Here is a 22,945-nt window from a genome sequence, read left to right on the forward strand (position 1 = left end):
TAAAAATAGTAATGGATGAAAAAATAAAAGTATGACCCCTTTTTATAAATGGTATATTTGATTCCTGTTGTCTTGAACCTGTTTATTTATATTGTAGGCAATAAGATGCACACTGGTCAACTGCATCTGTCTGAGTTTCAAACCTGCAAAAATAAACCCTCGTCATTGTGAGCAGTGCAGGCACGGATGGGTGGCACATGGTAATATTGTGTAACTAAACCCTGTTCTCTGTCCAGATGTCCACATTCCTGTTGATTCCATAGTTCTCAAACTTGTTTTGTTTTCTTGTGACCTAGCATTAAGCAAGTTACGGATCCCACACTTTTACCCCGCCAGCCAAGTTGAGATTGTTCAGTCCAGCGTGGTCTTCGATATTAGCAGCCTTATGCTTTATGCCACTCAAGCCATTCCTGTGCGCCTGAAAATTCTGCTTGATCGGCTTTTCAGTGTCTTGAAGCAAGAAGAGGTCCTTCAGATACTTCATTCACTTGACTGGACACTTCAGGACTATATTCGGGGTTATGTCCTTCAGGTAAAATACAGTGCTTCGATTACTGTCATATACAACGGCTTGTTAAATAAAGAAGTGTCAAGGGTAGTAATGATGTACAAAGTTTAAAAACTTAAACCAGCAAACTCAGTTTTTAAGTGGTTCAGATTAGTTGATATATGCGATTTGATGTTCATACTGTGGATAGCTGCACTTTCCTTTTTGAAAAATCCCAATAGAACTGCCTAAATAGTTTTTTTCATCATGGCTTTTTCCATAAGCATCTTTTCATCACAAATTTACATAAATGATTATTCATGCTACAAATTGTCAATGAAAGTTAAAGCAATAATTGGTAAAATTAATGGAGTATAACAAAGTATGCACTGGTGGCCTAATGGAAATATCCTCTCTGCAATAGCTGCAGTTACACATATTTTTAGAAGCAACAAGAGCCTTATGGATAAAATAATAGGGATTGTGTTGTTGATTACATATGTTACTCCTGCAGTGAATTTCAGAAATCAAAACTTCACTTTTGCATCAGCTGATTTGCTGCAGGTGGCAAGAGACATATTTTTTCCCATTTTTTTCCCCATATCATATTTTCCTGCCTTCTTTTAGTCAGGTCTGTTGTTGTGATACTGCTTAACCACTTTACCACCGGAGGATTTTGCTGTCTTACGTCCAGGCCACTTTTTGCGATTCGGCACTGTGCGACTTTAACTGACAATTGCGCGGTCCCGCGACGCCGTACCAAAACAAAATTTACATCCTTTTTTCCCCACAAACAGAGCTTTCTTTTGGTGGTATTTGATCACCTGTGTGATTTTTACTTTTTGCGCTATAAACAAAAAAATAGCGTAAATTTTGAAAAAAATAACAATATTTTTCACATTTTTTATATGAAATTCCCCCCCAAAAAAATGTAAAAATCAAAATTTTTTAAAATTTTTGGCCAATTTGTTTTCTACTACCTATGTTTGGTAAAAAAAAATCACAATAAGTGTATTTTGATTGGTTTACGCAAAAGTTATTGCGTTTACTAACTAAGGGAAAGATTTCTGTCATTTTTGGTGTTTTTTTTTTTAACGAGTAATGGCGGTGATCGGCGATTTTTTTTGCGGGACTGCGACATTGCGGCGGACAGATCGGATCCTTGACTGACATTTTTGACACTTTTGGGGGTACCAGTGACATTACTACAGTAATCGGTGCTATAAATATGCACTGTTACTGTAAAAATGACACTGGCAGGGAAGGGGTTCATTTTATTGGAGAGGGAGGGGTTAATGTATGTCTGGTGCTTACTGACGTGTGTGGGGGGAGGTGACTGAGTGACGCAGGGACAGATCGCATGTTCAGCTATGCTGAACCCTGCAATCTGTCACTGTTTGTCACTGAGGAGATCCGCCCGCTCTGTTTACACAAGCGGGCGGATCTCCAAACTCGATTCCCTGACAATCGGGGAAGAGCAGCGGCGATCGCTGCCGCTCCTCCACTGGCCCGACTCCCGCTGTGAATGAATACAGCGGGAGCGAGCCTCCGGCGGCGCGCGAGCGCCGCCCACAAGGGGAGGAGTCCAGCGACGTAGTACTACGTCGCTGGACGATAACGAGCCACTGTGCCGCAGTAGAGGCACAGTGAGCGGTCGTAAAGTGGTTAATGAACATTTGTGGCTCAAAGCCTATAGCATCCATCATTTTTAATTCCTGAAGATATTCAGGAGGCACTTACATACTGCCTTGCATGGCCTATTTTTCCTCCCCCATGCCTGCCCTTTACCACAGTTATTCAGGAATGATTGTGTTTCCATTTTGTGAGTGCTCTTGGGGTGTAAACATCAATATCAGTCTCCTTGCCTGCTCCATTAAAGATCCTGTCATACCATAGTGCTCTGTAGAAAAGGTCTGTAAAAAAATCACTTTGGTTTCCTTGATGTTTCATAGATCTCCATTACAGGGTTGGATGGCTAACCCCAAGGTTGGTAGGCCTCCAAGACTGAAAGACCGTGATGCTTCAAACTGATGCTAAGTCAACAAAAAGGAGAGAAACTCTACTTCCCTAAATAGGCTGTTTAAGACAACTTTTCGTATTTCATAGTTGGCTGTTTTGGCCAGTCTAGGGGTGGTAGCCTACTGCTGCCATCCTTAATAAAACACATTTCTTAACGATTTGCTGTAATTTTGCAACATCCGAAAAAGAACAAAAAATAACTTAGAAACTCGGTAGGGGTCATGCTATTTGCTTTTCCACAAAAAAAAAAAAAACATTGTAACCTTATAAATGGATCTGGGAGTCATTCATTCTAGCTCTTACATTTTGTGTGTTTAATGATAGCCACTTCTGAAGTTACTACTAGTTTGCTGTCTAACCAGGGCAACACAGCAAATAGCCATACAATTAGGAAAAGAAAAAAAAATCTGATTTATGTTCTGTCCACCCTAAATATAGTAGGCGTGATTTCTATGTAACTGGCTAGAATATAACAGAACAGAGTTAAACTATGCTAATTAAGCTCATTTCAAATAGCTTACACTTACTGCTACAATTATGTTTTTATGCAAAGCTCCATTATGGTCTTATATCATGACACAGATCAATATTTAATGATCTGAATAATCTTGTGTTTTAGTGTTGGGATTAAAAATATGGAATCAATTATCTCCAAACCTCTACAGCATGAAAAAAATATGATGATACATTCTTCATCAACCTGGAAAGTCTTTCATGGACTGTGAAAAATCTCAGTAGGCTATCAAATACATGTCCTGTGATAAAATATTTATTGTAGTTATTGGGAAAAGTTAGACAAGGCCAGAGTTTGATATAACTCCAACACTCAAGTGTAATTACAGCTGTGCTTTGTGGACGCTGGCTATAGATCAATACGCCTTCATTTATTCTCTGATCTTTAGTTGCCTGGAAGATTATTAAACTTGCAATGGGGGGAAAAATGGAGCTCGCCTTAAATGAGCAGCTCATCTTAAACTTGAATTGCAGGGCTTTTTCTCCCTGCATTAACTGATCAATCTAAAATTACACATGAAACACTAACACGTAACAATCTCCCTTTTTAATGGAATGCAATATGCATTTGTGTTTTAAATTACAATTAAATATGAATTCCAGCCCAAATAAACAGCATCTCAATATAAGAGGCATGTGTATTCCTACTTAAATCTTGGTGTCCCTTGTGTATTTCTTCCAAATAATTAATGCATTTTGCCTCTGGGCAGGGGTTTCCTGTGATAAAGACCAGTTACTCAGCTCTTTGTCCTGGGGCAAGGTTACTGGTCCTATATCTGCCTCCCTGTAGTTCTTTGCAGGCAGTCCATAGTCAGTGAAGCTATTGGGTCTATTGCACAGCTCTGTCCTCTGCACAGACCATGTACAGTACAGTGATGATGTCACTGCTACTTAATTATTTATTTAGTTTATGCGGAAATGCAATTGACAATGTAGATGGCTGCAACATTTGGTCAGCATAATAATATAAGAATAATAGTGTTAATTATGATAATAGAGTGTAATGTTGGATTAGCTGTACTGGGTCTAAGGATGATAATTAAAGTAAAGTCTGGGGGTAAAAAAACTTCCCCTTGCAAGTCAAGGGCATAATGTGCTTGTAAGACTTGCTTTAAAACTAAGCCCTCCAGCAGTGAGCTGTCATTACAGACAGTTCTTCCATCTTCCCCCAGTCTTCCTTCCTACCCTCAAGAGCTCCAGCGGTTTAAATAGCCAGGCTGAGATGATGTCACTCCTACGCATGCACACAGGAACCAGGATCACAGCACAGCTCTCTGAGGGGCACGCCTTCAGAATAGTAAATACCTCCTAAATGGTGGATTTATTCATTATAAATACAGGTAAGCATTATTATAAGCTTACCTTACCTGTAGGTACAAATTGCCAAGCAGTGTTTACTCCCGCTTTTAAGCAGTGCTTGGATGGATGGTGGTCGGTCTACTTTCGAGCAGTTAAAGGAAGACATGAAGGCATTAGCTAAAAGAATATAAAGTAAAATTAAATTTAGATGGAAGGTAGAGGGTTAGTTGGAGGATCGTCCCTTAAGTTTTGATTGATACCATTGCAATAATGATTGTTGGGTATCTATAGGCAAGGTTTTAATGATTCCTGTCATCTACACAAACTTAAAATATAGTTTTAAGTGGATACACCTTTTAAAACTGAACTGAAAACTACTTTATTTGCACTAGAAGCCTTTGCAAACCCAAATATTAAAAGCAGCAGTGACTTTTTCTCCCCCAACAGTAATTTTTCTCCCCCAATACCCTAATGGTGAGTATTCAAGTTGAGCATCTTAAACTTTATAAGCCTTAACAGAAAAATGTTGGAACCATAATTTTACTGGGTTTGTTTCTTTATAAATTGGGTAACATTCCAAAAGTGACAAAAAGTAAATGCTCAAAAGTATTAAAAAAAACATTAGTAGTGTTTTTATTTTATACAATTAAAATATATTTGTTAATTGCAAAAAGTTTAATTGCATTGCGGGAGTTTGTTGACATTTAGGGGCTGATTTACTAGAATTGGAGAAAATCTGGTTCATCTCTGCATAGAAACCAATCACCTTCCAGGTTTTTTTTTTTTTTTTTGTCAAAGCTCAATTGAACAATGTGAAGTTAGAAGCTGATTGGCTACCATGCACAGCTAAACCAGATTTTGCACTCTGCAGTTTTAGTTAAGCAATCCCTTAGAATGTTTCATTAGAATTATATTATCCAGGACTTATTTTCCTTAAAATCTGGGAAGTTTGTATTTATGACTAAGTTCTTATTTTTCATTCACTTGGTGTAGGATGCATCAGGAAAAGTCCTAGATCATTGGACCATAATGACAGTCGAAGAAGAATTGGCTACATTACAGCAGTTCCTTCGCTTTGGGGAAACCAAGTCCATTGTGGAACTTATGGCGATCCATGAAAAAGAAGGCTACACTGTGCTTATACCCCCTACTAGAACAAATTCTGACATCAGGGCATTTATTGAAAACAGTAACCCCAGGAGCAGTCCTATTGTACCTCCTGCATTGGAGAAAGTATCTCCATCCACCATACATCCCTTTGAGAACATGATCAATAACATGGCCTTCACGCTGCCATTTCAGTTCTTTAGCCCCCTGCCTCCACCACTCATTGGCTCACCTCCCGAGAGGCCCCTAACTGAAAGGAGTCAAGACAGAGGAAATGAGAGCACACAAGATCCCCATATATCATTCTCTGAGAGCAGCTTCTTGGCTTCCAGTTCTGCATCATTTCATTTAGAGAATGAGTCCAACATAAGTGCTCATGATATTATGACCAAAGCTGAAGATGATAGCCCATTGAGTGATTCTAGCTCACACAACACAGTATCAAACTATGATTTGGCATCAGTTTCCCCTGAAGATAATCTGAAGTCTGTTGACCGAAATGGGTCTGGACCCAGAAAGGGACGTGTCTTCTGCACAGCTTGTGAAAAGACTTTTTATGACAAAGGAACATTAAAGATTCATTATAATGCTGTCCATCTGAAGATAAAGCACAGATGTACAATTGACGGGTGCAACATGGTTTTCAGCTCACTGCGTAGCAGGAATCGTCACAGTTCTAACCCTAACCCACGACTTCATATGCCAATGAATAGGAACAATCGTGACAAGGATTTGAGGAATGGACTAATGATCTCTGTATCAGAGGACTACAAAAGGTTAGGACTTAAAACTCCTTCTTTAGATAACAGGCCTAATAATTATGCAAGTCCTGTCTCTGAATCAAAGGTTCCTTCTGGTCTACCTAATGTTGGACAGTCTTGTGTTCTAATTCCTAATTTAAAAACTGTCCAACCTGTCCTGCCCTTTTACCGAAGTCCAGTTACCCCAGCTGAGATCGCTAATACTCCTGGTATACTTCCTTCTCTTCCAGTCATCTCTTCACCTCTCAGTGAAAAACTGGCATCTCCCGAATTGCCATTTGATGCAGCACCAAAAAAGAAGTCTCGAAAATCTAGTATGCCGATCAAAATTAACAAGGAAACTCTGACTACCCCAACCGAAAGCACAGAAAGTATTAATTCTGAGGAGGAACTTTCATCACATAAGGATGATGAGCAGTTGTTAGATGACTGTGATAACAATATTGAGGGCTCAGCAGAGAATCCAGGTGGACTAGAGAGGGATCATGTGCAGTCTACAGCTTCTTTCCAGCCGCTGAACGGCGGGGAGCATAATTCTCACTCTGTTATGGATAAAAGTTATGACAATATGTCTTCTGACTCTGAAAATGAATTTCATCCCTTCAAACATGAGCCGACACTGAAAGTGGATTCCAGTGAAAATAAATATGAACATTCAAACCACTTTAATGTTGTCAAGCAGCTGGCTGACCCCTCCCTGTATAATAAAGAACAGCCAAAACACGCAGATTCTGAGGACAGTATTGAATTTCGGCCTTACCCTTTGAGCGGAGGCATTTTTGGTGCTATGTCTAGCAAGGGCTCAGGCTTTGGTGACTCTGCAAACATAGAACGTGGAGAACAGCATTTGGAAACTCCTAAGGATGAAAACCGCTTTCACTGTGAGATTTGCAAAAAAGCATTTAAGAACCCATACAGTGTTAAGATGCATTACAAAAATGTGCACCCCAAAGAAATGCATTTATGTACAATTGATGGTTGCAATGCCGCTTTCCCATCTCGAAGGAGCAGAGACAGGTAAGGTCACATAAATAAATATGAATCATTTTGTTTTAACACTGTTTTTTTGTCATATAACATTGAAATTAAATACAATATGCGAAACTCAGGAGACAAAGTTTAAACCATTTTCTGTATTAAACACATCTAAATTGCTTATGCAGCAAAATTTGTGCACCAGTAATGTACGATTTTTAAGAGGAAAAAAGTCATGTGCAGCCTTTAAAAAGAGCCAATCGGATTCTGCACTCTTAAAATATATGTAATCCATAACCTTTTTTGAAGAATTGTTAAAACCTCAGTAATGTTTTCTATGCTTTCTACAGTATGTCTCTACTCTAAGGCCGGCCATAGACGGATCGAAATTCAGCTGGTTCAGTAGAAACCAGCCGAATTGTGATCCATTTATAGGCAGGCTGGTTATACTGTAGTCGATCCATCGATTGACTTTACTACAACCAGCCTGTCTGTTTTGTTTTTTTCGTGTGACCACTGCTGGCAGCTATAGCTATTGTATTCTGATGGGTCCATTATCCAACATCAGATGCTTAGTGCTGCCAGCATAGGGTCTTTTTTTTTTACCGTAATGCAACATTTAGATAAAACATTTTTTTTTTGGAAGCACTAGTAGGAGATTCCGTCATCAGACCATGTCTCTCACACACAGGCAGTGGCTCGGCTCTCTTGCAGTCTTGACACCCTCTGAACACTGTCTAAATCAACATTGATATCGCTCCCTCAGCAGCACTGTTAATTAGGGCACTGTTCAGGGAGGTATGTCAGAGAGAAAATGTATAAAAGATACATATTATTTTTTTTTTTTTTTTCTAATTCTTTATTTAATACGGACAGTCAACAGTTTATGATCAGACACAGAAAATGTAGTTTCACTTTTACAAAAAAAAAATGTAAATCCAAATAGTAAGTATATGTATAATGCAGATAAAGGAGAAAGGGTAGACTGTCTTATCAAACCTAATCCGGAAAAGTGCACTGAAAAATATATGTGAATTATAATTTGAATAAGAGTAAAGATATGAAAAGACGCCAATAGGAATTAGAGAGAAATTACTCAAAAGGGAAAGGGGGAAGGGGAAAAAAGGGGAAGTGGGAGCAAGGGGGGAAGGAAGTGGAGACTAGGGTTATGGGTGATGTGTGTCACCGTAAGTAAACCGGGGCAGTAGGGCCTCAATCTCCAGATTGACATTCCAAAAGAGCTTTACCTTTCGCAGAATTTACGAAAATGTTCCTGTATGACCAAGTTTTAGTGTATTGTTCTCTTGTATTCGGGGCAGTCAGCACCAGGTCCTCCAGAGCATTAATGCTCCTGACTTTATTAAGCCACATGGCAATGGAAGGAGGACTAACACTTTTCCAGCACAGAGTGATGCAGACTTTGACTGCAACAGGCATATGACATAGGACCGACTTCTTATATTGCTTGAGAGGAATTTCCATGCAATGGAGCAGGAAGAAGGCAGGATCCCCTGGTATCGGGAAGTCGGTATATCGTTGAGTGATCTTTCTCACCTCTGACCAGTACTGCTGAAGTTTGGGACAGCTCCAAAAAAATATGGTGCAGAGTTCCCAGTTCCTCCCGGCATCTCCAGCAAGGATCCGAAGTTTCTGGGAAATACTTGCAAAGGACCGATGGAGTATAGTACCAGTGTTAGTAGCTTATACGGACGTTCGGATTAGTCAGAGTAGAGACCGAAGACCAAGCATCTGAAACAGGAAATGGGAGGCTTGAAAACAGCCCTTTTCAATAAGATTGCGAAAAGTCTGTGTCTCATTACCTGGGGGGAAGTCAGGATTTCCCAAAATAGGGAACAGCGGCGATTGAGGGGAGGAGGACCCAGGATTCTGGCTCACTAAAGAACAAACTCGAAGAGTGGGGTCTATAGTGGGGTGTAATTTGAGGACAGTCGGTAGGGCCAAAATACACCATGGTGCTCTATTCAAAGGCATAGGGCTGCATTGCTGCTCAATGTATGTCCAAAGTTTAAGTTTCTTATGTCTACACCAGTTGATCAATCATCCAAAATGGGCTACTTGGTTATATTTGAGAGCATCTGGTGTAGCCACACCTCCATAACATTTAGGTAATGTCAGAAGACGTCTACAAAGTCTGGGGCATTTGTTGGCCCATATAAACGTAGTGAAGAGTGCATTCATTTATCGGAAGAAAGTCGAGGGAATGGAAATAGCCAATGATTGGAAGAGGTATAAGAACTTCGGTAGAATACTCATCTTGATGATGTTACACCGACCAAACCAAGAGTGTAAGCCTGATTGCCACTTATCTAGAAGGATACAAACTTTGCTCAGTAAAGGTGGGAAATTTAAGGCAAAGATATCTGCTGGGTTTGGAGGGATGAGTGTTCCTAGGTATTTTAATGCGGAAGACCTCCATTTAAAGTTAAAGTTGAGTTGTAAGGTTTGGCGCAACAAGGTGGATACAGCTACTCCCATGGCTTCTGATTTAGAAAAGTTGATCTTTAGGTTAGAAACAGCCCCATAACGATCAAATTCCTCTAAAAGATTAGGTAGGGAAATATGCAGGTTTGATAAGGAAAAGAGCAGATCGGCTGCTTATGATGAGACTTTATGGTTGAGTTCCCCTACCTGCAGGCCTGATATATTGAGATTGGATCGTATTCTGTTTAGGAAGGGCTCTAGAGATAAGGCAAATAACAAGGGTGGCAGGGGACAGCCTTGGCGTGTACCATTAGATATAGAAAATGGCTAAATACACACTAGATATCCACTGGAGCATTCGTGTGCCAAAGCCCGTACTGCTCAGGACTGCAGACATGAAAGCAGTGTGAAGGAACATGAAAGCCCAGTTTACCCTGTCAAAGGCCTTCTCCACATCTGTACTCAGAAAAACACAGGGAAAGTCAGTGTGGTTAGCTAAATGGACCAGGTCAAGGACTTTGATGGTATTGTCTCGGGAAGGGATGAAGCCAACCTGATCTAAATGGACTAGTTGGGGCAGTAGGGGTTGAAGCCGGGTGGCAAGAAGTTTAGTAAAAACTTCAAGTCCACGTTGAGTAGGGAGATCGGTCTATAACTGCCGCAGGCAGAGGGATCCTTTCCTTCCTTCAGAATCACCGATATATATGCCAGGAGTGCAGCTGGAGGAAAGGAAGTGGATTGTCCCAGACCAATGAATAGTTTGAGCATATGTGAGCTCAGTAAAGGTAGTAGGGCTTTATAGTATTGTACAGGAATACCGTCTGGGCCTGGTGATTTCCCTTATTTGGTAGTTTTCACTGCAGCTTGTAATTCTTCCATAGAGATAGGGGCTTCCAGGTCCTATCTCTCCGGTGAAGTAGGACGAGAAAGGTGTGCTAAAGAGGTAAGCAGTGATGGAAGAGGGAGGAGTAGAAACAGGGGAAAGGTTGTACAAAGAGGAGTAAAATTCCCCAAATGAACCTGCAATATCTTTCGGTAAGGAAAGTTTGACCATTTGTCTCCTGTATGGGGGGATGTATGTCGTTGTACCTTGCTCTCTAAGGGCTTTTGCTAGTAGTTTACAGCATTTTTTTCCAGATTCACAAGACAACTTCCGAAAATGATTGAAAAGCTGCTTTCGCTTTGAATCGTAACAGATCTGAGACTTGGCGGCGAAGAAGGGCAAATTCGCACCCCAAAGAGGGGTCAGTTGACCTCTTGTGTTGTTGTTTGAGGGCCTGTATGGCAGCTAACAACTTTGTTAGTTGTGCTTCTCGTTCTCCCCTAATGCAGGATCCATGTTTGAGTAGTATTCCATTTATAACCGCCTTATGGGCCTCCCATACCATGCCAGGGTCACTACCTGGGGTGTCATGTGTCTGAAAGTAGGCCATGAGACCGGGGTCTCCCAACATCGAGTTTGGGGTGGCTGATGGGCGTCTTGGTGGGTGAGAGACCAGGGCCTCAGGGAAACCCGACAGGGATTCGAAAGCCACAGATGAGATAGGAGAAGCAGGAGGCGCTGCCATTGGAGAGGCCGAGTGGATGGCGCCACGGGGCTCCGCCGCTGGGGCCCGCAATGTGGGGAGACGGGAATTGGGAAGTACTGTTTTATTTCAGACCGGGGGGGAGGCTCTGTGGAGACTTCTCACTTTCCTGCATTTGGCTGTGCTCATACCATGAAAGAAAGCTGCATAAAAAGAGTGGAAAACTTGAGAAGATGGCTGGAGCTGCAGCAGCACGCGTCCTTACTCCGCCATGTCCAGACCTCCCCCATGTACAGACCTGTATATGCAGCCTAATTAACATTAGATTACCACTTTATTTTCATTAGAAGGTTTTTTTTGTTTTTTTTTTCCATAAAAAATTTAGAAGGTTTTTTTTTTTATTTTGACAAATTAGATTAAAAACTAATAAGTAAATTTTTTATAAAGAGACTTTGTCACCATGGGGTTGAAACTAAACTAAAAACGCCTGTAAAACAAGATGCTGTATTACTTATCTTTCTGGCATCCTGTGTATCAAAACTCCACCTCATTACTGATTCCTGTCCACAAAAATCTCACACTTCTAAGTGTGTGGAATACCTGCCAGCTCTTATGTTGCTAGAGGACCTCCAAGTCAGCGGGAGAATCCACAGCGTGCCACAGGGGATAAGGTATCCAACACACCCTTAAATGTCAGACACCCACAGTGGCCAGGGATCAGCAACAAGACAGGAGTTTAACACATGGACAAAGTAAGTATACATAATCTTGTCTCACAAGACTGTCTTTATACCCAGTAGTGTCAGGGTGAGTTTAAATAGGGCAGTCATTTTAAAGTAATTGTATGCTTTGCCCATGCATGAAAAAGCAATAGGTTCACTCTAATACTAACCATAACCGACATATACTTACCTTCCTTTCACTCCCAGCTTCTCTATACAGCTGCCTTGTGAAAAAGCAAAGCCCTGTGTAAGCTACATCTTTCTGGGGTCTCAGCTCATACAGGGCTTTGGACTCCCTTGTGACCATGCTGATTATCTCAGGGCTGTCACTTCAGTGAGTCGCATCACATGCTCCTCCATACCCGGTAGTACCGGGCATTTCCCTAAGCTTCCAGGTAGGAATTGAGTGGCGGGGTAAAGAGGAAAAGGTATATGTGTATGTCTGAAGTTCAAGGGGTGGCTAAAGCAAATTCAGATTGAGGCCTCTCAATCTCAATGCACTGTAGCGCACATGTTTTGGCAAAGTGCATCGGGGGGCCATTCAGGATAAATGCCATTGCATCAGAGCAATGCATATAAAGTGCATTGCGGTAAGCTGATAGTGTGAATGGCCTCTTGGCAGGGCCAGCCCTACCATGGGTCCCACTGGGCAGAACTTTGAGAGGGGCAGCAAATTGACTCCCAATATTTTTTTCCATCAGTTTTGTGTGTCATCAGTTTGCGTGGCGTTACGGGAGGCATTTCCCCAGCTCATACTGCCGCCTGTAGTGCAAACTGATGAGTATGAAGAGGCAGAGCATCTCCTCCGGGGAACGTCCCTCACATAATCGTGGTGTGCGCAATGATGTTAGACATCAGTGCACTCCATCTCACACAGGGCAGGCTGGATCTTCTAGGGCAGTGGGTGCGGCAGTCACAGGAGTGACAGGAGGACAGACAGTGGGTGTTTGGTGATCCCATGGTGAGTTATGGAAGAAGATATATAATATTTTCAAGATTTTATATATAATGAATGTGGGGGCCTTTTGGTGTGCCTGATTTATTTTTTTGGAGGGGGGGCAGCATTTCATTCTTGTACCCAGACAGCACAATGTCTTGGGCAGCCCTGCCTCTTGGTGATTATTAAGCATGAAACGAGCTTGTACAGACCAGGAGCTCAGACACCTGACATACTCAGATTTCTCACCGTCTAACATTTGATAAAAAAAAAAAAAGGGGGGGGGGCAATTTCAAAAACTTGGACGAAAGAAGATTAGTACCAAAGCGGAGTTGTTGTCAAACACAACCTTACTTTTATGGAAAACCGGATAAAAAGTCTAATTCGTCTCTGAGGGCTACACATTTTGTTCTTTTTTTTAATGAATCTCTCACTTATTAGCCAATAGGCAGGTAGAGATGGTAGGAAGGGGTTAAATAAGCACGAAGGCAACTGCAAGTACTTTCTACATCAGTGGGCAGTTTAATGCAGTCTTAAACCCAAAGAACATTTTAAAAGGCATGTGAGCAGAGCACATTGAGCAGAGGTGGGGGAACTTTATGATTCAGGATATGATAACTTTGTAAATGTCTGATAATTTGCTTCATTGCTCCTCTTTTGACCTACCTTAATGCATCACACATTTAAAAAAATTTCCCATGAGACCTTGATAAATCACCAAGTTTGAAAATTTAGAGTGTCATTATTTTATAGTATTGTCCGTGGAGAGAGATTTTTACTTCTGCTCACAATGGACTTACTCTTAGAAAAGCTTCCTGTACTGTATGTCAAAGTGAAGCCTGGAAGGTACCTTGAAAATTGAAATGCATAAAGTAGGCATCAATTTACCTCTGGACCAATGGGTAGGGGGCATTTATAAAAAGAAAATTTAAAAATCCCACTTTTCTGCATTTCTTATAAATGGCCCCTATGATATCAATCAAATGTATAACTACAGTTTATCTGCTGAAAGTAAAATACAGTGCTATACAACTGGTGTTGATACAGCTGTATCGGAACCTCAACTCACACTGTACTTGTGGACTTCCCTCAGTATACAGCTTCCTCCCAGTCGTGAACCTAGATACCAGATTTTCCAAGCCGCACTACATACAAAGCCGACAACTTCGCTTATACTGGAATCTCAGTTTAATGAACAGTCACACAGAATTTTTAATACAGCATGGACCTCCCCCCTCCTGATCAGGTTACCACACACAGGTCAGGGGTTGCCTGATTACATTATCCTATGTAGATAAAATGTTATTCAGCAATAGAATTAACCTGAACTAATTATCTAGCCATCTGGACAGAAACAATGTGAGGTCATTACCATTTAACAATGAAACAGACAGACTTAGCACAATCCACATCACACCTCAATAGGCAGACAATAGGGAGAGCCTGCCAGTGACAGTCTGTCCGTCTCCTACATTGAAGTACATGGAATACACATCTAAGCATTGCTTTGATTATTTAGGAGTCACAGACTTCATAGCGACAGGCTATAGGTCTCACAGTGTAAAGAGGGATTACATCTTCATATTTCTTGAGAGATATTGTTGATAAATATTACTCTCCCATTTGAAGTTATCTAAACCATTTTCTCAGTGTCCATTAAGTATCTGTCTTTCACTCCCAGTGAAGGTGAGTACCGTCACATATTTTCCCCCCCAAAGGTAGACTAACCAGGTACCAGACCTCCGATCGGTCTGTGCCTGAGTTAGTCGGGTAACAAGTCCCAAAGAGTTAATCCATCATGGCAGCTTCCTTGATAAAGTTCCAGTTTATAATACTTACTATTATTAAATAGGTAAATAACATTATTTATTTTAGTAACGTACATAAAATGCACATTTTATTAGCCTGATTAAATTGTAGATATAAAAAGGGTCCCATGTTTCAGGTAAAAGCAGCTATAACACACTAAAATGACAGGGGGCTGAATTAAGATAAATACATCTTCAAGGACAACATTGTGTCCATTGAGGGTCACACCTACAGATTAAAAAAAGATTTAAATCCTTTAATAATTATACATTATGGTAATAGAGTAAAAAGGTGTAGCCTTTATCAATTGGAGAACTGGGGCTACATTCTAGATAAATCTTTAGAGCTGGTTCACAGCAGAATTGCTCAGTGCATTTCCTGTTCATTTGAATGTGCTGTAAGTCGCACCAGAATGCAGGAAAGGTAGTGCATGTAGTGCATTTTGAATGCAGTGTGGGAAATGCACATGGAACGTACCTTTCCCACACTGCATTCTGGTTTGAACCGGCGCAAACTCCACAAATTAGAAAATCACCCTTGCATTGCCCCTCACTCCCCACACCGCAAAGGTTAAATGGACTAGGAGGTACAGGAACAGGCATTGTTACCTACACTATTCCTGGCTCTGACGCTGCCCCCTTCAACAGGAAGCTTGAGTCTGTAGGCGATCCCTCTGAATCATCACATACAAGGCAGAGCGTAACCCCTTTGCTGCCAGAGCAGTCGTTTTTGTGGGGGTTTTTTTCTTGATTTTTTTTTTTTTTTTACATATTTAAAAAATAATTTTAGGCCTGAAGATTACATAAAACCCTCCAAAGTTATATATTTTCTTAAAGCAGACATCCTAGAGAATAAAGTAGTGGTAGCTCCATTTTTTATAATACAGAATTACAATGGTTTAGGAAACAGAGTTTCAGTAAAATATACACTAAAGTTATTTTTAGGGGAGGTAATCACAGGAGAAAAGAACCGCTCCGGTGAGGGGGTATTTCCAGACACATCCAACCCAGGTGCAGGCAAGGATCCGCAGTCCTGACAGCAGCAATAGAGAAATACAAAAAGCCGCACAACTGGTTGAAAATGCAAAAATGTTAAAATCCAAATTTATTGAAATCCAAAAGATAAAACCATCCAAAGTGTGACCACCACAGTCGGAGACATGGGAAAAGCACGGCGGTTGATGCGCTTCACGGAGTCTTCCGCTTAGACGTAACCATGGTTGCCAGCGGTATAGACATTAATGGCTGTGTGTTGAGTTATTTTGAGGGGACAGCAAATTTACACTGTTATACAAGCTGTACAGTCACCACTTTACATTGTAGCAAAGTATCATTTCTTCAGTGTTGTCACATGAAAATATAATATAATAGTTAAAATATTTGTGTGTGTGTGTGTGTATGTGTATATAAACATATATATATATATATATATATATATATATATAAATATATATATATATATACATTTGTGCTCATAGGTTTACATACCCTGGCAGAATCTATCATTTCTTTTTCCGAGAATATGAATGATAACACAAAAACTTTTCTTTCACTCATAATTAGTGTTTGGCTGAAGCCATTTATTATCAATCAACTCTTTTTAAATCCTAATGACAACAGAAACTACCCAAATGACCCTGATCAAAAGTTTACATACTCTGATGGTTTTTGCCTGATAACATGCAGGCAAGTTGACACAAAGTGATTTGAATGGCTATTAAAGGTAACTATCCTCACCTGTGATTTGTTTGCTTGTAATTAGTGTGTGTGTATAAAAGGTCAATGAGTTTCTGGACTCCTGACAGACCCTTGCATCTTTCATCCAGTGCTGCACTGACATTTCTGGATTCTGAGTCATGGAGAAAGCAAAAGAATTGTCAAAGGATCTGCGAGAAAAGGTAGTTGAACTGTATAAAACAGGAAAGGGATATAAAAAGATATCCGAAGAATTGAGAATGCCAATTAGCAGTGTTAAAAACTCAAACAAGAGGTGGAAAATGAGGGGTTCTGTTGAAACCAAACCACGGTCAGGTAGACCAACTAAAATTTCAGCCACAACTACCAGGAAAATTGTTCGAAATGCAAAGAAAAACCCACAAATAACTTCAGGGGAAATACCGGACTCTCTGAAAACATGCAGTGTGGCTGTTTCAAGATGCGTAATAAGGAGGCACTTGAAGAAAGATGGGCTGCATGGTCGAGTAGCCAGAAAAAAGCCATACTACACAAATGCCACAAAGTATCCGGCTTACAATAGGCCAAACAGCACAGAGACAAGACTCAAACCTTCTGGCACAAAGTCATTTGAAGTGATGAGACCAAAATTTAGCTTTTTGGCCACAACCATAAACGCTACATCTGGAGAGGAGTCAACAAGGCCTATGATGAAAGGTACACCATTTCTACTGTGAAACACGGAGGTGGATCGCTGATGTTTTGGGGATGTGTGAGCTACAAAGGCGCACAAAATTTGGTCAGAATTTATGGCAAGATGAATATAGTATGTTATCAAAAAATACTAGAGGACAATTTGCATTCATCAGCCCGCAAGCTGCGCATTGGACGTACTTGGACATTCCAACATGAAAATTATCCTAAACACAAGGCCAAGTCGACCTGTCATTGGCTACAGCAGAATAAAGTGAAGCTTCTGGAGTGGCCATCTCAGTCTCCTGACCTCAATATCATTGAGCCACTCTGGGGAGATCTCAAACGTGCCGTTCATGCAAGAGAGCCCAAGAATTTACAGGAACTGGAGGCTTTTTGCCAGGAAGAATGGGCAGCTTTACCATCTGAGAAGATAAAGAGCCTCATCCACAAATATCAGAAAATACTTCAAGCTGTCATTGATGTTAAAGGGGGCAATACACAGTATTAGGAACTGGGGTATGTAAACTTTTGATCAGGGTCATTTGGGTAGTTTCTGTTGTCATTATCATTTAAAAAGAGTAAACACAGTTGATTGATAATAAATGGCTTTTCAGCCAAACGCTAACCATGAGTGAAAGAAAAGTTTTGGTGTTATCTTTCATATTCTCGGAAAAAGAAATAATAGATTCTGCCAGGGTCTTGACTGTCTCCTGAGGAAGTGAACGTTGCGTCACGAAACATGTTAAGATATCAGTCCAACATGTACTCATTTGACTACATTTGTAAAATTGCTTATGCTTAACCATCATATTGCAATGTACCTTGTCTATTTTTGTTACGACATAAGTACTATCTGCTATGTCTCATTTTTAATTTTAATACAGGATAAGTTTTGTAAATTTTATGTAAACTGGTATTTTATTTGGCGTAACTGAAAAAGTCCCATGGGCATAGTTTTTTGTTCCTGTCTTAACCACTTTACACAGGAGGATTTTGCTGTCTTACGTCCAGGCCACTTTTTGCGATTCGGCACTGTGCGACTTTAACTGACAATTGCGCAGTCGTGCGACGCCGTACCCAAACGAAATTTACGTCCTTTTTTTTCCACAAACAGAGCTTTCTTTTGGTGGTATTTGATCACCTGTGCAATTTTTACTTTTTGCGCTATAAACAGAAAAAGAGCGTAAATTTTGAAAAAAATAACAATATTTTTCACATTTTTTTATATGAAATTCCCCCCCAAAAAAATGTAAAAATCAACATTTTTTGAAATTTTTGGCCAATTTGTTTTCTGCTACCTATGTTTGGTAAAAAAATCACAATAAACGTATTTTGATTGGTTTTCGCAAAAGTTATTGCGTTTACTAACTAAGGGAAAGATTTCTGTCATTTTTGGTGGTTTTTTTTTAACGAGTAATGGCGGAGATCTGCGATTTTTTTTTTTGCGGGACTGCGACATTGCGGCGGACAGATCGGACCCTTGACTGACATTTTTGACACTTTTGGGGGTACCAGTGACATTACTGCAGTAATCAGTGCTATATATATGCACTGTTACTGTAAAAATTACACTGGCAGGGAAGGGGTTAATTTTATTGGAGAGGGAGGGGTTAATGTATGCCTGGTGACTATGTGACACAAGGACAGATCGCAGGTTCAGCTATGCTGAACCCTGCAATCTGACCCTGCCTGTCACTTAGGAGATCCGCCCGCTTGTGTTTACACAAGCAGGCGGATCTCCACACTCGATTCCCCGACGATCGGGGAAGAGCAGCGGCGATCACCGCTGCTCCTCCCCTGGCCCGACTCCCGCTGTGACTGAATACAGCGGGAGCGAGCCTCCGGCGGCGAGCGCGCGCCGCTGAGAAAGGGGAGTGTCTGGCGACGTAGGTCTACGATGCCAGATGATAACGAACCAATTTGCCGCAGTAGAGCTCTAGTGAGCAGTAGGCAAGTGGTTAAATAAAAACAGGGACTGAGTTCCACCAATGTCTTTGCACTTGTGGCCCTCTCCAATTTATGTCACAGTGATATATATTAATCTCATTGAATGGTGCTATTTTACTTATAAAAGACATGGAAGAGAAGGAGATAAATAAAAGACATGGAAGAGAAGGAGGTAAAAAATTATCAAAGTTTTATACATGGACAAAATCATCCAACCGCCTTGTTGGATTGTTTTCAATTTCCATTGAATAATGTTGAAAGTTCTTAAATTAACAAGTTCTGGTACCTATGGTTTGCTTATATGTACTTTTGTTTTCACAGGCACAGTTCTAATCTGAACCTTCATCATAAACTACTGACCAAAGATGCCCTCGAAATGCAAAACAGTCCTTACAATATTCCATTTCTCGTCAAAGAGATGTCCAAGGATCGTTTCCAGGACTTACCATTAAAGCACCCTGGACAGACATCTGTGATCTTTAAAGGAATGAACCGAACAGGGAGTCTGGTTTACCCCCTGAACAAGATTAGAGATTCTTGTTTGAACAGCTTTGCTGCTGAGTCTATGAATGACAGCGTTGTGTTGGACTTGAGCACCACCTCGAGCGTCAAATCAGCCAGCAGTTCCCACTCTTCCTGGGACTCGGACGGTGGTAGTGAAGAAGGTAACCTACCAGTGGACGATAATGATGAAAGCTGTCAAGGCCTGAGCTTCATACCACAGGATGAGATTTATCACAATTGGAATTTGGTTGCTAGAGCTCAGCAAAGTTTCTCAAACCTCCCCTCTGGTATGCCTATAACCTGTCACATCTGTCAAAAAACATATAGTAACAAAGGGACATTCAGGGCCCATTACAAAACTGTCCATCTTCGGCAGCTCCATAAATGTAAAGTGGCAGGCTGCAACATAATGTTTTCATCTGTGCGTAGCCGGAATAGACATAGCCAAAATCTGAACCTTCACAGAAGCTTTCCAGAGCCACTGAATCCTGTTTAGGTGAAATATATTCAATCATATTCTATTATGGTGAATTAATGTAATGGTTGCCAAAGTGCCCAGATTTCGATTACTGTGTCCTTTAAAGATAATCTGTGATAAACATGGGCAGTACAAACTGAGTATGTGATGAAATAATATTGAATCAGAGGTCACCTTCAGCCATTGGCATACCTTGCTTAGTTGACACCCAGGTCCTATTTTTTAACAACCCCCTTCCTATGCTTCCCTATACATCAAAATTATTTTCACAGAAATTGTGAAATAAATTAATACTAATAATAGGCAGAAAAATGGTGTTGATCAAGAGTTTCTTTATCTGACTGTACATATTTGAATATATAACCATGTTCATAACAAAAAAAAAAAAATAAGATTGCGCACCATGGGAAAATGTGGAAATGATAATAATGAGTAAAAAAAAGATTAAAGGGTTTAATAGTGGTGCATATAGTGCACTGTGGCGATACATAAGGATAATAGTAATGTGCTCTGATAGTGACAGGCCTATGGGGGGATTTAATTATAGTAATGTAGCACTACTTTTGTGGGAGCCGCAGGAATTACTGTCCAGGTCTTCTTAACTCCTGCCCCGCAGCCAGGCACACAACAGGCTCATTCAGTTTTCTTCAAGGACCATCCCCATGACTAAGCTCCAGGGGGTAGAGTGAAACGCGTTGGGGACATGGCCTGGTCGGAGTCCAAGCTGAGGTTGCAACTCCATTCACCTTTTCAGGACACCACAGATGTGCAACTTCCAGAGGCTGCCCCTTTTTCCCTTGAACTTTCTTCAAGGAAGAGTCTGTTTTTATTTTTGGAGAACTTGGGTAGAGATGAGGGAAGTGGTGGGATACTCCAAAGATAAGAACTATTTACAATTGATGACTTGTTTTTCCTTTAGGACAAGCTATGATGAATTTCAAGCATGAACAAACAGTAGACTTTAGCTTAAGTAGAAGTAGAGCCAATAGAGCAAAGTCCCTTTTAAGTAAGAAAATGTCTGGACAGAGCTCCTCAGAACACCAGCCGGTGTCCCCTTTAATAAACCCACAGCTGATTATAATATGGCACCAGAGGGGTAGCTAAAGCTTGGCAGTAACTGGCAGTTTCCACTGCTGATTGCTGGATGCCCAGAGCTCAGACAGAAGTCAAACGTGAGGCTATGCATTCCTTAAGGTACGTGTGTTCTATGAATGTTAATGTTCATACAGTAATTCTAGGGCGAACTTTCACTTTAAAGGTATACAATGCAACAACCACAATGCTACTTCCTGTATGAAGAGTAATTGTAGAATCTGGAACAGCTGATGACACTTGTCGTTGCTTATTCCAAATTTGTTCTACTTTTAATGCTATTCCATGCAGGACATTAATATACAAATATATGGACCATTTGATGTGTATGAACTACATGGAGAGTAAAGCCATTTCTACAAAACATAGAGCAAAACATTTTCTAACTTCTAGACATTTGACTGAGCAAACTTCTTGGATGAAAAGTACTTAATGTTTTGTATCATAAGTTAATTGTGACAGCGAATTTGTGTCCTTGGTAGAGTACATGCTTGTGTATTAATTATGGAAATAGCTTATCCTGTGGTATGAATAATTTAGTTTTGAGTAATCAGAAAGATACATTTATGGAAACTGGAGCAAAGCTGAGGTATCGCCCAAAGCAGCCACTTCTTTTCTAAAAAATGAGCCACCTCTATTCCTTTCCTGCAGTTTTCATAAGCCCAAGGGGTTGAATACCAAGAACTGGAGAGCGCGAAATCGGGTGCAGCTCTGCATAGAAACCAATCCGCTTCCAGGTTTTTTTGGTCAAAGCTTAATTGAACAAGCTGAAGTTAGAAGCTGATTGGCTACCATGCAGAGCTGCACCAGATTCTGAGTGCTCCTGTTTTAGTAAATCAACCCCCAAGTGAAATTTATGACATAGCAAGGAAATAAATACCTTACTTACCTTATATCAGTTTATTATGGTGGAATCTGGACCAAATCACTCACTGCTTTTCCATGCACTTTTTTTTTTTTTTTCATTTTTAGGAAAAAGCATGATCTTGAAAGAACGAAACAATGATGCATTTCAAAGTAGAGGATGTGCAAACAACTCCTTTTACTGAAACACAAAACAAACCACTACTGCTACCATGCCAGCTGCCAAAAATTCAATTTTTGTAGAAAATATCTTGTGTAAGTAGTAGTCACGTAGTTATTTCCAATGTACAGTTTTGATACAATGCCACTGAAGCATTATCACTGTAAGCTGTTTTTGTCTCGATATATGCTATGCACTTGGTATAGGCATTTTTGTATTTAAATGCTTTGTTCACTATTGTTTTGAATGGTATGTTCATATTCCTTTATATTCTTGCTCTTTCTTTGTTTACATCAGAAAAAGCATTTTTTCCAAAGCATGATGTAAATAGTATATACATTTTTGTTGTATTCTAAATATATATATATATGGCAATTCCAGGAGGACTGGATTTGTGAAATGGTTATCATGTACTGTGTGTATATATTTATATATAAAAATTTCACCAAACCCTAATAGATTTCATTTGTTGTGCTATGTAGCAGCGTGTCACGGTTTTGTTGATGTTTAACTTATTGGGAATGAGCCCAGTTGGTGTGAAAGTTCTTGCGATGTAGTAGTGAGTGGGAATCCTTGTACAGATGGTAATGAACCAGTGAAGAAAGACTACCAGATACTCATGATTTCAAATAACCAGCTAAGCATCCAGTGAATGGTTTATTCAACATCTAAACAGAGTATTTTCTGTTTTAGGCCAATAATTTTGAACCCCAGAACTATTCTTCAAGGGGAAGAGCGCTCAGAACTTTTTTTCATAAGCTTCAGTGATTTTTTTTTAACTGCAGCTTGAACCTATAGTAAAAAAAATTTGTTTAAAACTGAGCTTAGAGGATTGATGTTTTATGAAAAATTACCAAATCTCCTTACAGATAGGCATGTTAAAATTCTTTGTATCTGACAACCCTGGATCCATTATGTCTATTCCCAAATAAAG

The 22,945-nt window shown here is 40.2% G+C and overlaps 1 protein-coding gene across 2 annotated transcripts in view; it reads left to right on the plus strand.

Annotated features, from left to right (window-relative positions):
• Positions 1-22,675, plus strand: part of BNC1 (basonuclin zinc finger protein 1) — a 66,491-nt gene extending 43,816 nt beyond the window's left edge. Inside the window, exons 3-7 of one of the 2 annotated variants that reach the window (XM_082254019.1) lie at positions 98-200; positions 297-532; positions 5,312-7,203; positions 19,235-19,704; positions 21,960-22,675. In XM_082254019.1, the coding sequence (XP_082110145.1) occupies positions 98-200; positions 297-532; positions 5,312-7,203; positions 19,235-19,704; positions 21,960-22,036 (2,778 nt within the window). In that variant the 3' untranslated portion in view covers positions 22,037-22,675. The remainder of the gene's footprint in view (positions 1-97; positions 201-296; positions 533-5,311; positions 7,204-19,234; positions 19,705-21,959) is intronic. The other variant, XM_082254020.1, reaches the window with a different exon arrangement.
• The last annotated feature ends 270 nt before the right edge of the window (positions 22,676-22,945 follow it).

This window comes from Pelophylax lessonae, assembly GCF_965119305.1.
Source record: "Pelophylax lessonae genome assembly, chromosome: 4".
NCBI lineage: Eukaryota > Metazoa > Chordata > Amphibia > Anura > Ranidae > Pelophylax > Pelophylax lessonae.